The sequence below is a fragment of the Podarcis muralis genome, chromosome 5 (assembly GCF_964188315.1).
Source record: "Podarcis muralis chromosome 5, rPodMur119.hap1.1, whole genome shotgun sequence".
Taxonomy (NCBI): Eukaryota; Metazoa; Chordata; class Lepidosauria; order Squamata; family Lacertidae; genus Podarcis; species Podarcis muralis.
In genome coordinates this window covers 22326030-22341604 of record NC_135659.1, presented here as the reverse complement: position 1 = coordinate 22341604, position 15575 = coordinate 22326030, and the positions used below count along the sequence as shown (strand labels likewise).

The 15575-nt window shown below is 40.6% G+C and overlaps 1 protein-coding gene across 4 annotated transcripts; it reads left to right on the top strand.

The window, feature by feature from the left end:
• Positions 1-2512: 2512 nt before the first annotated feature.
• DDX59 (DEAD-box helicase 59) lies at positions 2513-11935 on the top strand. Of its 4 annotated transcripts, none has more exons than XM_077928385.1 (8): positions 2517-2718; positions 3533-4362; positions 5255-5422; positions 5991-6080; positions 6860-7111; positions 9197-9349; positions 10881-11009; positions 11630-11935. In XM_077928385.1, exons 2-8 carry the CDS (start codon positions 3544-3546, stop codon positions 11891-11893), a joined length of 1875 nt encoding a protein of 624 aa, XP_077784511.1. In that variant the 5' UTR covers positions 2517-2718; positions 3533-3543; the 3' UTR covers positions 11894-11935. The 4 variants fall into 4 exon arrangements, with proteins under 4 accessions (XP_077784513.1, XP_077784511.1, XP_077784512.1 ...); XM_077928386.1 differs by having other exon boundaries at positions 2519-2631; XM_077928384.1 differs by having other exon boundaries at positions 2519-2714.
• The last annotated feature ends 3640 nt before the right edge of the window (positions 11936-15575 follow it).

The window sequence follows — 15575 nt, the reverse complement described above, 5'->3', positions numbered from 1 at the left end:
TATAGACATGATCTTTAAAAAAATTAATTCTGATTAATAGACAAATCTGTGGTAGACATAGCTAAAGGAAGCTGCTTGTATTGAATTGTCTGCACTGAGTGACAGCAGCTCTCAGTTGGTTAGAGCATGCTACTGATAATGCCAAGGTTGCAGGTTTCATCCCCATATGGGAGAGCTGCATATTCCTGGATTACAGGGGCTTGGACTAGATGATCCTCTGGGTCCCTTCCAACTCTACAATTCTATGATTCTATGAAAGGGGAGTTTTCCCCAGCCCTGGTTGGAATTAGGTTGAAGCTCAGTGGCAGAGCATCCGCCTTTCATTCCAAAGGTCCCAGGTTCAATCCCTGGCATCTCCTGGCAGGGCTGGAAGAAACTCTACAACCCTAGAGAGCCACTGCCAATCATTGTAGACAATGTTGAGTTAGATGCACCAAAGGTCTGACTCGATATAAAACAGCTAACTATGTTCTGCTAACCTAGGAACCTCTTCTTCCACTGATCTATGGCCCTAGAAAATATTAGCACTTGATAAATTGGTCATCTGTTTAGGGTCAGTGTTCCTCCAACAACTCTAAATATAGGAGTCCTAAGCAAGAAAAATAATGTGCCTTGGTCTGTGAATGAAAAGGTAGTGACAACCCAGTTAGAATGTATATGATCAGTGAGCAGAAGGGCAGTCGAGAGCTTGATCTGCAGTAGAAGACTTAATCATAATCATATACTGTATACTAACAGCAAACTCATTCTCCAACTGCCAAAACCATGTAGCAAAAAACCATGTCATCCATGAACAAGAGGGAGGTACTGGCAGGCCTAGGTAAACCCATGTATTTTATAAAGGAAACCTCCTAAGGCAGAATTCCCCAAAATAGTCTAATGAAGACTGAGCATTCTGTACTCAGTAGCCACAAAGAGCAAAACATCTGAGGATCTATGCTTATCTTTTCCATCAGGTTGCATCAGAAGGAAAGCAGAAAGTTTGTGCTTAAGAAGTTTATCCTGAGCAAGGTAGTGTCATCCATGCCTAACTATCAGTTCTAACAGACTCGTCCATCCTTCAGCTTCACCTGGAAACAGCCATTTCTTCAGGCTGTGGAAGCTAAGGAACAGATTTGAAGCAGGTTGATTCCTACTTTCATTCTACTGCTTCAATTTCAGCTTAAGAAAAAAATGCTTGAATTTGTTTTGTTTTACTCTCCTCTCTCTCAACACTCTTTACTTTTGTGTTGTGTCTTTTAGGTTGCAAGCCCAAAAGCAGGACTGTCTTTTTATTACTGATTTTTGGAAGCCACTCTGAATGTCTTTTGGACTGAAAAAGCAGAGGGGGAAAGCCTGAAATACACACATAAATAAGGAAGTTAAAGCAACAGTTCAGTGACAAGAACACAAGCTAAGTCAGATGGCCCTATAGTGTCCAAACAGGTACAACGACCATTATGGTGATACAGTGATGCTGAATTTCTTAAAACCTTTGCTTCAGATCTGCCTTCGCACAGGCATCAAACATATGTGCTTATGCATGCAGTGCAGTCCTAGTATGTTACTCAAAATATCTCACTGTGTTCAGCTGGGCTTCCTTTCCAGGGAGTGTCCATATTTTGCCTAGGAGTAGGTGCTATGGAACACAGTGTGCCTTACCTGTGAGCAAAGTGTGTATGGTTGGGTTGTTAAGTCTACAAAAGATCAGTCCCACAGACTCCTTTCCATTTCATTCTGACCGAGCAAACAGCTAACTTTTGCAGTCCCTCCTTCCAACTGCCCCTTTCACAACCCCTCTTTTCCTGGGGTTTCCCCCCTTTCGTCTAGATAATCTGAACGTGGGCTCAAGTTCTGCCAGTATGACTGGGGCTGAGGAGACACAGGAGCTCACACTCATTGCGATTCCTCCTTGTGAACCAAAGAACTCCTATTAGAATAAACAAGTTCCGTTTTAAATACTGAAATACTAAATAAGATGGATAACAATGTGTAATAGAAAAAGAAGCATGAAATTAGGTTAAAGGTGTGTGAAAGAAAGGAATAGAAGTGGAAAGAAATTGCAATTGAGTAGATTGGAAGTCTAAAACAAAGGTGGGGTGAGGGGTGATGGAAAAAGGAATTAACTGTGAGATTGAGTGTAGGTATGTTTGAACATTTTTAAGGATTGTATGAAATGTATGTTTGTATGCTTGTATAGTCGCAATATGTGTGTATTAATGCTGAATTATTTTAATAATAAAAACTTTTCAAAAATTAGAAAAAAGAAAAAAAGAAATCAGTTCTGTAAAGCTGAAGGCTTTACCTTCCTCATACCCAGTTCCTTCTTTATTTTTTTGCTTCCATACCCAGCTATTTTCTTTTTAAAAACGCCAACTCCAGCCCCCCAAAAGCCAATCACCCAAATCACTATGGGGGGGGGGGTGCGGGGGGAATGGGCATGACCATCCCGAAACCACTACAAAGGAACCTTAACCCTCTGCTTCGGTTTCCACCACCCCGCAGCTCCTGCCATGCACATGCAAACAGGAAGTGGAAGTACGGAGCTTATGGTACGTCTCTTCCGCCCCGGTGCTGAGTGCCTAGAGCGGCCACAAACATTGCAAAACCCACGGAGGACCATCTGCTGCGGCGGGAGACCATCAAGCTACGGTATCTGGAGGCGTCAGGGTCAAGGGAGGTGCGGGGACTGTCGGACTAGAGCCCGGAGGCTTTTGCTTCTCCACCACGACCACGTAGGTGATTGTGTTGCATCGGGAACAGTCGCTTTGCTTGCTCTTAGCTTTGAACAGAATCGTCCCAAACTGCCCCATGGACTTCTATGCGATCTTGTCTAGCCTGCAGATAATGCGTGCTTTTGGGTGAACTGGTTCTAGTAGTCCGGAAAAGCTTGTGCCACAAAAACAAACAAACACCCAGCTCTTGGGGGCTGTGTCGTTCTTTGCTGCTAACAGCAGAAGCCCTGCACTCGTCTGCTCAGAACTAAGATAAGGCTGCAAATACACGCCATGCATTCGAAGCATGTTTAAATCTCATGCCCTGGAAACTGTAGTTTGTCAATGTGTCAAGTATAATTTCCAGGATTCTTGTGTGGGTGAGTGATTTAAATGTACCTTACACAGCCTAAGCCTTTCTAAGAAGCAGTATGTTGTCTGGGTTTGAGGCTTGCTATTCCGGCAGCAAACAACTTGTCAGCCATGTGCAGTAAATAGCTCCCTCAGGAGCTATTGTTTGGGTAAATTGTTTTAAGAATGAAAAACCCAAATTATGAATACATAAATGAATAGAGGCACTATGCAGATGACTGTGGTGTCATCATGACCTGCTGCAAGAGAATGTTCTCTGTCAGGAAATGGAAAATTACAGCCTGTACTAGTTCAAGCTTTTAGACAGCCGTTGCAGTAACTCCCATTTGGATGGCATTAATATATTTTGTTATGCTTCATTATTAAGGTTTGGACTATTGGAGTGCAATTTAGTAGTCCCTGAATTATTCTGAAATCCTACTTTATCAGATGTGAACAGTAATATATATTCTATGCTTTCATTACAGGCTGTTGAAGAATGTTTGTTCCAAGGTCTATTAAAGTCAAGAGGAATGCTGGTGATGAGGGCACCTGTGTAACTAAGAAAAATAAGCCATCTCCAAGTGAATCCTCCCTTGAAAATGCCACAGACTTCCGAGATGCTAAGTCAGATACAAAAGACATGCCAAGCTCAGAGAGTGACTTGTTTGAACCAATGGAAAGAGACACTGAGCCTCACATCTCTCTGGATTCAGCTGTAGCTCTTACTGAAGCAACATTGGAAAATGCAAACAATGAGGACTCTTCTCTTGCTGAGGATCCCATAAAATCTTTCAGCAAAATGCAACGTTGGCCACAGCCTGGGGAACCTGTCTGTGTGGTTTGTGGTCGTTATGGGGAATACATCTGTGACAAGACTGACGAAGATGTTTGTAGCTTGGAGTGCAAAGCCAAACACCTTTTACATATCAAAGAGGAAAAGGAAAACTCAAAATCTGCTAGCAGTTGTGAAAAAGCCGAGACTCAGTCCACATTACTTGATGGTACTTACATCTATGAAGAGAATCCATTTGTGCTAAGCCTTCAAGAGGAGCAGATTGAGAACTTAAAGCAGCAACTAGGCATTGCTGTTCAAGGTCAAGAAGTTGCAAGACCTATTGTAGAATTTGAACACTGTGGCTTCCCTGAAATTTTAAACACCAATTTGAAAAAATCAGGCTATGAAGTCCCAACTCCTGTCCAAATGCAGATGATCCCAGTTGGATTACTGGGCAGGGATATCATGGCCACGGCTGACACTGGCTCAGGAAAAACTGCTGCTTTCCTGCTTCCTGTTGTAATTAAAGCCTTGGGAGAGGTAAAGTTTAAACCTGCATTTTCAAAAAGCTGTGGGAAATGTGCAGCACGCTCCTGTACATGTTTACTTAGAAGTAAATCCCAGTGCATTCAAGGGGATTTCTCTTTGGGAAACTCTGCATTGAATTTCAACCTTAGTTACACTGAGAATTCTAGAGAAATTATTTTTAGCTGTTTGTTTCTTCTTTGAACTTATGTCAGTTGACTTGCAAAAAGGGAATATTTGGAAAACAGTACAGTGCAAACTGATAGAATATCTAATATATTCTTTCAACTGTATATCTGTCAGTTGACGGGATAAACGATACAATTACTAAATCTGCCAATTGTCCTAAAACGGTCCTCCGTGTCTCTGCTTACACCTGTTGCTCAAGAGTTCAGCTGCAGTTCTGCAGTGGGGATCTTTTTATACACATTGAGGCTCCCCATGTGACTTCAAACCCTTTCAGGCTTCTGAATACACAGGCAGCAGCCACAAGTAGAAAAGGTTTTCTGTCGCAGAAATTACAACTGAACTCTTGAGCAACTGGCACAATCAGGGGGCAGTGACCTAAAAGCCCTGTCCCACAGCCCCTTTTTCATTTGCTTTACCTCTTCATACGGATAACCACTGAAGAGTGCTCCAGTATTCAGAAATACTCTGTAACAGCTTATCCACTTACTCTTATTTCTGTACTTAACAGTCTTAGTAGGGTGGGAGTAGATTTCCACAGTTTCTAATGTTACACTGTGACTATTTGCTGTCGTCTCCATTGACATCTGAATGAAAAGGATGTTGTAGAGCTAATCTGATATGAATTACAGTAACTGTTCTCTTATTTTCCCCTAATCTGATACTTTTAATTGAGAATGCAGATTGGCAACTCACAACTTTTCCCCACTTTCTGCTTCAGGCAGAAACCCCATCTGCTCTTATTCTGACGCCAACGAGGGAGTTAGCTATACAGATAGAGAAGCAAGCTAAAGAGCTCATGATTGGACTGCCCAACATGAGAACTGTTCTTCTGGTTGGAGGATTGCCATTACCACCACAGCTTCATCGTCTGAAACAAAATGTTAAGGTAAAACCTGCTGGTGTGATTTCTGGGTTTTTTTAAGTATATGGCAAAGAACTAGAGGTGATACTGATTTCGTTGTTTAAGGCTTCCAGAACTTCAGCTCTTGTTGAAGAGATTGGGTCTCAAGTCCTTAAAAAAAAATGCTTGCCCCAGTATCAACCATATTGGGCTTTACAATTGGCAAGGGAGGCCTTATTTGGTGTCGGGTGCTGACCCCTTTATAGTGCCTTGCCAGTAATAGTTCCCTGCTTATGGGATGCCCTCCTTGGTGAGGTGCACCTGCCCCCCTCATTAACCTTTAGGTAGAATTCAAAAACATTCCCGTTTACCTAGGTATTAGATGACTGGAATATACTGGTTCTTGCAGCCTTGAAAACATTTAGCAGAGTGGATATTTTATTTTATTATTGCAAGGGGAAAAAAGTATTCTTTCTGACCTTTTGTTGTTTCCCACACTGAGTTCTTTTGGGAGGAATGGAAGGATAAGAAACGATAAATAATAATGATGAAAGATTGATCATTGATTTTATTTCTAATGTTGGTGTTTTTGCCTCCACCCTCTTTCTGTTAGGTTATCATAGCTACACCAGGAAGGTTGCTAGAAATTCTAAAGCAAAGCTCCATTCAAGTCCATAATATTAAAATTGTTGTAGTGGATGAAGTAAGTATACATGGTGGGACAAAACACAATATATATATATATATATATATATGGGTATTACTTAAATATGAAATAACAATGGTTGAAATGGCTTGATTTCTGTCTGGTGACCACTAGTAGATTTCAAGCACATGCAATGCATATGTACTTTGGCTAGTGCATGGTATGCTTGGAATGCAGTTCAGATGGTGTATTGGCCCATTTATGTGTCAGGAAGGAAGAGATGAGAGCACACCCGAGGATTAAGCATCTAGGTCACTTTTTTTGCAAAGTGGGAGCAGCTGCTGCAGACACTAGTGTGCATTTTGGACAGTAGTGAGTTGCTGGCAGGAAAGAGAAGCATAAAGTAGAACTGGAAGGTGCTGCGAATAGGCATAGTGCAGGGTTGGGGAACCTTTTTTCAGGGCTGCATGTGGTGGGCTAGGCAAACTCATGGAGGATAAGGCTATCAAAGGCTACTAGTTATGGTGGGAATATAATTTGCCTCCAGGGTCAGAGGCTGCATACCAATCACTGGGGGACAACAGCCAGAGTGGGCTATTGCTATCATTTCCTGCTTGTAGGCTCCCTAGAGGCTGGCCACTGTAGGAAATGGGATGCTGCACCAAATGATCCATCAAGGCTGTTCTTCTGACAATGCTGGCAATGAAAGTGAATTAATTTTTTATTTCCTCACCTCTGCTCCTACAATGGAATGTTAATGCTTACTGGTCTGTTTCTCTCTCTCTCTCTCTCTCTCTCTCTCTCTCTCTCTCTCTCTCTCTCTCTCTTTAACATAGGCTGATACCATGTTAAAGATGGGTTTCCAGCAGCAGGTTTTAGACATTTTGGAAAACATCCCCACAGACCGTCAGACTATTCTGGTGTCTGCCACAATGCCTTTCGGCACTGAACAGCTGGCCAATCGACTTCTGCAAAATCCAGTGAAAATAACCATCGGAGAAAAGAACCAGCCATGTTCCAATGTCCGCCAGATTATTTTGTGGGTAGAAGAACCGTCCAAAAAGAAAAAGCTTTTTGAAATATTAAATGTTAGTATTCTTGGAAGGAAGAACCTGTTGTTTTTCTTCCACAAATTGTGATTCTTTGCAGATTTGGAGGAGAGAAACTGGAAAAGGGCTGTTTATCTGATTCAGCTTTGTTCTTGAGAGCTCCCCAGCAGAGAGGCATAAACACAACCTTGCAATTCAGTTTAGCTAATGCTTTTGTGGAAACTTGTGGAAGAAGAAACAAAATGTTTATTGTTTCAATATTATTGGTGATATTCACTAGCTTATTATTGTGTTTTCAGTACTTTAGAATCTGTGATGCTGAGAGGTATTTAAGTAACCCAGTGTTGACGTGTTTAGAAAGAATAGCCAGGGTCCAAAGCATCATAGCTGGGATCCAAGGAAAAGTTCCTTTGCAATTCTAACCATCTATACTTAGAATTAAGTTCTATTGAATTCAGTGGACCTTATTCCAGGTAAAAGAGGTAGCGGTAGCAACCCTTACCTATGTTTCCCCCCCCCAAACAGCAGCCCTAGCATGTTATATGGCAAACTGCTTTTTAAACAGAGGGTTAAAAGCAGTTTGTGATATGGAATAGTGAAAAAGAAAAAGCATCCAGTTCTATTATCCTAGTACAAGTATATTGTTTATACTCTCCTCTTGCCAGAAATAGGATGGGGTTTTTTTTGGTAAATACATTGTGCAAGCCACATAGAAATAATCGTGCAAAAGCTGCAGTAATGCTAATATCACTGACAAGATTCCATTTTTAACAGCATTTCAAAGATACCTGCACAATCTACTTTAAACTTGTTAATATTACACAAGCTTGGCAGACTTGGAAGGGCGTTACTTTGTTCAGCTCTGCCACCTCCCACAGCTCCCTCAGTTTAGCAATATGCTTAACATTCCAGTACATACCATATAGAATTCTAGCTGTAGTCATGTGAGACAGCAAAGTTTCCTTCTCATTAGAATTTTTGTTTTATGAAGGTCAACAGGAATGTTCAAAAGGGGTAACCAAAATGATCAAGTGAGTGGAGCAACTCCCCTAATGTGGAACCGTTGCAGTATTCTGGGCTTTATAGTTTAGAGAAAAACCAAGTAAGAGGTGGCATGATAGAATTGTGTAAGATTATGCATGGTGTGAATAAAGTGGTTGGAGAAATGCTTTTCTCCCTCTCTCATAATTGTTGAAAGAATCAGGACAGGCAAAACAAAGTACCGTATTTTTTGCTCTATAAGACTCACTTTTTCCCTCCTAAAATGTAAGGGGAAATGTGTGTGCGTCTTATGGAGCGAATGCAGGCTGCACAGCTATCCCAGAAGCCAGAACAGCAAGAGGGATCGCTGCTTTCACTGTGCAGCGATCCCTCTTGCTGTTCTGGCTTCTGAGATTCATAATATTTTTTTTCTTGTTTTCCTCCTCCAAAAACTAGGTGCATCTTGTGGTCTGTGGTGCGTCTTATAGAGTGAAAAATACGGTAGTTATTTATACGGCTCATAGCTAAACTCTGGAATTCGCTCCCATATGAGACAGTGCTAGCCACCAACCTGGATGGATTTAAAAGAGGATTAGACAAATTTGAAGTGGTGAAGGCTCTCAGTGGCTACTAGTCACAGTGGCTATGTTTTGCATCTGTGGCTGGAGGCTGTATGCTTCTGAATACCAGTTGCTGGAAACTGCAGGACCTCCTGTTCTCGGGCTCTGCTTACAGCTTCCCACAGGCATCTGACTGACTGCTGTAAGAATAGGATATTGGACGAGAAGGGCCATTGGCCTGAGCAGGCAGACTCTTCTTATGTTCCTGGGTCTAAGGATAATCTAATATTACTCTGCCTCCAATTCTTACTGATGATTTTTAAAACCTTCCATGGCTGAGTCAATGAATATTATAATTTAAGTAAAAAAAATCTATATTTGCACTCGAAACCATCCCTATAATATATCCTTTGATAATAAAGGATATATATCTGAAATGTGAAATTGGGAAGCGTGTAACATTTTTAAAATTGACATCGTTTCAGTAGAATGTATACACACTAATTAAGAGAAAGAGTTGTAAGTGCCATTGGTAACTGTGTTGATCATGCAAGACTTAAAATGAGACTTTGCTTTCTTTTAGGATAAGAAACTGTTCAAACCTCCTGTGCTGGTATTTGTAGAATGCAAACTGGGTGCAGATCTCCTGAGCGATGCTGTACATAAAATTACAGGCTTGCAAACAATTTCTATGCATGCTGATAAATCACAGATAGAAAGAACTGCCATATTACAGGTTTGTAGATATCTCTGATGCCCATTTTCTAAACGATTCCTATTCTTAAGGCCGTAGTCCTGTACACATTTACTTGGGAGTAAGTCCCATTGAACTCTGCTGAATTTACTTCTGAGTAGATGTGTATAGGCTTTTACCGCTGAATTATTTGTACTTTCTTGCCACATTTTTGAAACAGGTTGCAATTTTCTGTGAATTTCATGATTGCTTTGTATAGGTTCCAATCCATCACAGTTCTGTTCTATGCAGCATTCTAGATTGCTGCACAGATGCTGCTCTCCAACCAAATTAAGCTGTACTTTGTAAGCAGCAATGCTCCATGTGAACCTACCCAGACCCTGAGATCATCATCTGAGGTCCTTCTTTGTATTCCTCCTGTACGAGAGGTCTGGAGGGTGGCAACCTAAGAATGGGCCTTTTCTGCAGTGGAATGCTCTCCCTAGGGAGGTTTGGCTGGCGCCTTCATTGTACACCTTTAGGTGCCAGGTTAAAATGTTTCTCTTCGACTAGGCCTTTGGCTGATTAACATCCGATACCCTTTTAAATGTGGCTGTGGGGGGGTATTGGGTTGTTTTTGTTTTTATTACGTATTTTGTGTTTTTTATCTTGCATTTCTATGTTATGAACCGCCCTGAGATCTACAGATTTTAATAAGCAGAATCATAGAATTGTAGAAGTGGAAGGGACCATGAGGGTCATCTAGTCCAACCCTCTGCAATGCAGGAATCTTTTTGTCCAACATGGGGCTTGAATCCACAATCCTGAGATTAAGAGTCTCATGCTCTATGGACTGAGCTATCTACAGAAATAATAATAATAATTAATAATTTGCTGACCCTGTTGCCATGCTCATTCTGGGAATTCATCAGTGGTCTGGGAAAATTACTTGATCAGATCCACGTACAAATTTTAGGGCTACAACCATATTCCATGAGGGTATATTGAAAATAGTGGTCAGCAGGGGGAACAGGGTACCTGGGGCTTTTAGTGTGCAGTAATGTTAGTAAGGCTGGTTTTAGGGGATGGGGGTCCTGTGGCCAACCAGATGATGTTTGGCTACAATTCCATTAACCATGGAGGCTGTGACTGATGGGAGTCCAACCACATTTGAAGAGCCACAGCTTACCCACCTAGTTTTAGATGCAGTTTATCATTAATGTTTTTAAACATACTTGAACATTCAGAGCAGCAGCTAGTCTGGCTGTGAGTTCAAGTTCAGAGTATATATCTGAGAGGAGCTAGCTTTTAGTTCTATTTAAATACTTTAAAGTTATTTTTCTTCTTTTTTATTTTTTTGCTTGTTGCCCGGTTGCCCTTTTCTGTTTCCTTTTGAAATATGTCCAGGATTTGGCTTCACTGTGAATTCTGCGGCTTAATTTTCTTTGTTGGAAATCTTGTCTTGTAACTTTTGATTACAAGACAAGCAGCAGAATTCTTAATGTTTCATATTTATTTCTAGTTACATCTTGCACCTTAACAACAAGGCAGTTTCAAGGAAGCTGAAATAATGTTTCTATATGCTTTGCATTAGGGATTATTTCAAGGCAAGTATGAAGTTGTAGTAAGCACTGGAGTCCTGGGACGTGGACTTGACCTTGTCAACGTTAAGCTGGTCGTGAATTTTGACATGCCATCAAGTATGGATGAATACGTACACCAGGTAAATATACTTTTCTGCTGTACTATTTAATTTAATAGTTATTTTTTATTTATTTATTTATATCCCGCCCTCCCCAGCTGAAGCTGGGCTCAGGGCGGCTAACAACAATCAAAATAATCCAACATTCTAAAAACATTCATTATAAAATTAATTAAAATCAAGTTAATGGCAACCATTAAGCAACATTCTGTGCAGATTGCCAGAGGAGGGGGTCAGGCTGCGCCCTGATCAAAGCCTGGTGGAACAGCTCTGTCTTGCAGGCCCTGCGGAAAGATGTCAGGTCCTGCAGGGCCCTAGTCTCTTATTGGTTGCATTTTAGCTCTATAAGCTCTGTGAGAAGCATACAAAATAATGGAAAAATATTTTATTATAAATGGTTAACACTGCTACTCTTCAGCAGCCTCAGGTGGAATCACTGGTTGCTCATTGGAGTTTCTCGCCCTTCTGGAAGGTAGCAGAATCTGCTACTTGAGATAAGAGAGGGAGGTTTTCTTACTGTACAGAAACTAAACTTTGATTGTAAACTTTGATAACCTGAGGATTACAGCTACCTGAGGGATTCTTTTGGTTTCATGAGACAGATAATTGGGCCAAATTTAAATACAGTTGTTTATTTTCAGGTTGGAAGAGCAGGCCGGCTGGGTCACAGTGGAACTGCAATCACCTTTGTGAATAACAGCAGCAAGAAACTTTTCTGGGATGTTGTGAAGCGTGTTAAACCAACTGGCACTATTCTCCCACCCCAGTTATTAAATTCTCCATATCTACATGACCAGAAGAGGAAAGAACAACAGCGAAATAAACAATCTCAGAATGGCCTTGTAACGAGTGACAATCTTATGGACGTTATTAGAAAACACAGCAAAAGTTCTTCTCAGAAGTAACAAGTGATACTGTCCTTCTAAATACAACTGTTTTGTACAACTTGTATGACTAAGTGATGAATTTTTAACATTGGGGGCATAATCTAACCAAATTTTAGCAGCTTGAAGACTTACTGATTTTGACCGTAGAGTTAAAGCAAAAGCTTAATATTTTTCCTTGAAATTTAATGGGACTTCTGCAAGGTTATTAGACTGAAAGAGTGACTTAAGTCGTCCAGCAAGCTTTGTTATGAGAATGCTTTTATACTTCATATTTTGTACTCAGTATTAAGTAGTAAAATACATAGCATCATGAACTTTAAACGGAATATGCACATCTTAAAGATCTGGGTTTCCCTTGCAAGAAATGTAACATGTAATTCACTGTTATATCACCTTTTGCTATGGGACCCTAAGCAGCATACGTGTGGCAATCGGTTAGCCTCCCATCCAGTTACCATCCAGTAACCCAAAAGGTTGTGGTCTCATGTCCTTGCAGAGGACAAGTATGATAAGGAGACCAGAGCAAACGTGCTATAGACAAGAGTTGGATATAGCATACCATAACGATGGTTACTGGGCACTTAGACCCTTTTAGTTCAGGCAACCAAAATGGCCAGTACTGAGCACAGGAAGGGTGAAAGAGTTGATTCCGGATGCTCTGCACTTCTTTAAATTTAGACCTTGTCCAACTAAGGGAGGTTAGCCATGTGCCTGACAAGCAGAGGTGCTGTGGGTATGTGAGATGCCAGTCTTTTCTGAGTTTGTTTGCTGTGATGGTTGGCAAGAGAGTATTGGAGGCATTGAGGAATGACCAAGAGGAGGGCCAAGGAAAGAATAAGAAAGAGGAGACTCAAGTAAGCCTTCTCGGTAGTCACACCCACCCTGCGGAATGCCCTCCCGTCAGATGTCAAGGAAATAAACAACTACAGTGGTACCTCAGGTTACATACGCTTCAGGTTACATACGCTTCAGGTTACAGACTCCGCTAACCCAGAAATATTACCTCGGGTTGAGAACTTTGCTTCAGAATGAGAACAGTAATCATGCTCCGGTGGCACGGCAGCAGCGGGAGGCCCCATTAGCTACAGTGGTACTTCAGGTTAAGAACAGTTTCAGGTTAAGAACGGACCTCCGGAACGAATTAAGTACTTAACCTGAGGTACCACTGTATTTGACTTTTAGAAGACATTTGAAGGCAGCCCTGTTTAGGGAAGTTTTTAATTTTTGATGTCGTGTTGTATTTTAATTTGTTGGAAGCAGCCAAGAGTGGCTGGGGGAGCCCAGTCAGATGGGCGGCAAATAAATAATAAATATTATTATTATTAAAGTCTAACTGTTAGGAAGATCAGCTAAAATATCCCCATTTGCAGTCCAGAGGCTTTCCGGGGAAATTGAAGTATAGCTGGATACTTGGAAGTTCACTTTCCAGTCAGCCCAGTACTACCCATGGTAAAAATAGGGCCAAAAATCATTTTTTTAAAAAAAATAATACAAGGCCATGCAGAATTTATAATACTGGCTTAGATGGTCTGAGCTGCTATAAAGCAATTTCACATGAAGTGTTCCTTATTAGAATGCAGCAATTTCCCTGCCCCTGTTTCAAATACACATCTCTTTAACTTTTTTAAATAATAAAATGTTGGTCATATGGAAGTGCTAAATTCAACTGGTCAAATAATATCATGAACTCTCATCTGTGAAACCTCATCCCACAAAAAAGTGTTAGGTCCTGCTTTTTACAAAATCCTCTAATTCTTCTTTTTTGTGATACATTTTTTCAGATGAGAAATTAATATTTTTTAATAAAATATTTTGTAATTAAAGTTTTCAGGTTTTACATTTCTACATTTGCATCTTTCGTTATACCCATACATTCAACTTCCCTCCTTCCTCTTCCAAGTTTTTTTATTTATTTATCCATAATTCTTGCATATTCTTATATATCCATCCAAATCAGTTTTCCCCCATTTTACACCCTTTTAAATATGCTATACTGTTGAATTTACCTTAACACTATCAGGGTTTTCAACTGTGTACAATTATTTTCCACATACTCAACAAAAAAATTCCACTCCTCTTTAAATATCTGTTCTTCTTGCTCTCTTACTCTACTTGTTAGACAGCAGGTCTAACTCTGCATATTCTTTCACCTTAAATTGCCACTCACCCTCCATTTTGGGGCTAACAAAATCCGGGCCACTGTTGTCGCATACATAAATAGGTTTTTCTGACAATTGGGTACCTCTTCTGAACCATTCCTAACAGGAATGCCTTGGGGGCTGGGTTGGGGGGAATGTTTTAAACCATTTTTTATCTCATTATATATAATTTCCCAATATTCTTTAACTTTTTTGCATGCCCATCACATATGAAAAAAAGTTCCTTCTGCTTCCTTAGATTTCCAGCACAAATCAGATTCTGATTTATACATCTTAGCTAACCTGCTCGGTATTAAATACCATCTATGAATCAATTTCATATAATTTTCCTTCAAATAAATTATATTTGGACACTTAATTGGTCTAAATAAATGCTTTCCCTACATTTAGGGGGTCTTTTTTTAGCAGAAAATGTCCATTGATCTATTTTTAAAATTGGCAGGGCAAAACTGAAGAGGTTTGGAACAAATGGCAGCTTGAAAATGAAAATGCGTTTATTAACCAAGATGAAACATGGCTTCATTCATTCATATGTACCGGTAACTTCTTTCAGTTTCAGTCAGATTTAATCTGTAAATCAGATAAATGCAGACAATATTGTTGAATTACCATAGTGAGAATTTTTTTTTGGGGGGGGGGTACAGCATACTCTAGTAGGGACTGTAATAATGCATATGAAATTGGTTTCTAGGTTAATTTGGTTATCTTGTTCTTGATCATATGTTCACGTTTTGTGTTTTATATATAGAACATAATACAAAGTAAAGACAAGAAGAGTAATGAAACATGGGAGGAACCAAAATGGTAGTAGACCTAGGCCTGTAGCAGAAAGGAAACGATCATATTCCAAGAGCTGTAGGTTTAGACTAGAGGTGCCAACTTGAATAAAATATTAGAGGGGAGCAAGTAAGTCCTATCCCACATAATCACATGGCGTGGTGCATGGACACCATTTGAATGGCAATGCCCATCAACTTTAGGGGCCCCCAGTCCCCTCAAATGTTTTATTGGGAGGGGGGCAAAGGGACCTCAGCCACTAGAAGTTTGCTCCTATGGTTTAGACTTTATTTATTGAATTTATATTCTTCCCAAAAGGAACCCAGGGTGGCAAACACATTTTTACTGAAACCATGCAATTAAAAATAAAACCTTAAACATCTGAAAGCATACCTAAAACTGCTTTTGGTATAGCCAGACATTAACCCTAGGTGAGAACTAGTCTAAATGGCAAATTGGGTAGATGCTGTCAACAGTACGCAACAATTTCAAGAAAAGTGAGCAGCGCAGCAGGTGTGACTTTTACTTTTGTATAGTAGGCTACGTTCAGCTCTGCAGAAGTTCAGGTTCTGCAAAAGTTCAGGTTTCTACACACCTCTCCATTCAGGCGAGCAACAGGTGTCATCACAATTCAAGGTCACATTCCAGCCAGCCCCAAAGCACTTGAGAAGGGTGGGGAGCAGGGCAGCACAGTGGGTGTGGCCTGGGGGGGTGCCTCAGGGTCACATTCAGCCTTCTGGAAGAAGGTACAGGGTTATAAAGAC

Excerpts from the sequence above, each read along its gene's own strand:
- DDX59 (XM_077928385.1), top strand. The coding sequence starts at position 3,544 with ATGTTTGTTCCAAGGTCTATTAAAGTCAAGAGGAATGCTGGTGATGAG. Across the intron at positions 4,363-5,254 it reads TAATTAAAGCCTTGGGAGAG|GCAGAAACCCCATCTGCTCT; the intron begins GTAAAGTTTAAA and ends TTTCTGCTTCAG. Across the intron at positions 11,010-11,629 it reads TGGATGAATACGTACACCAG|GTTGGAAGAGCAGGCCGGCT; the intron begins GTAAATATACTT and ends GTTTATTTTCAG.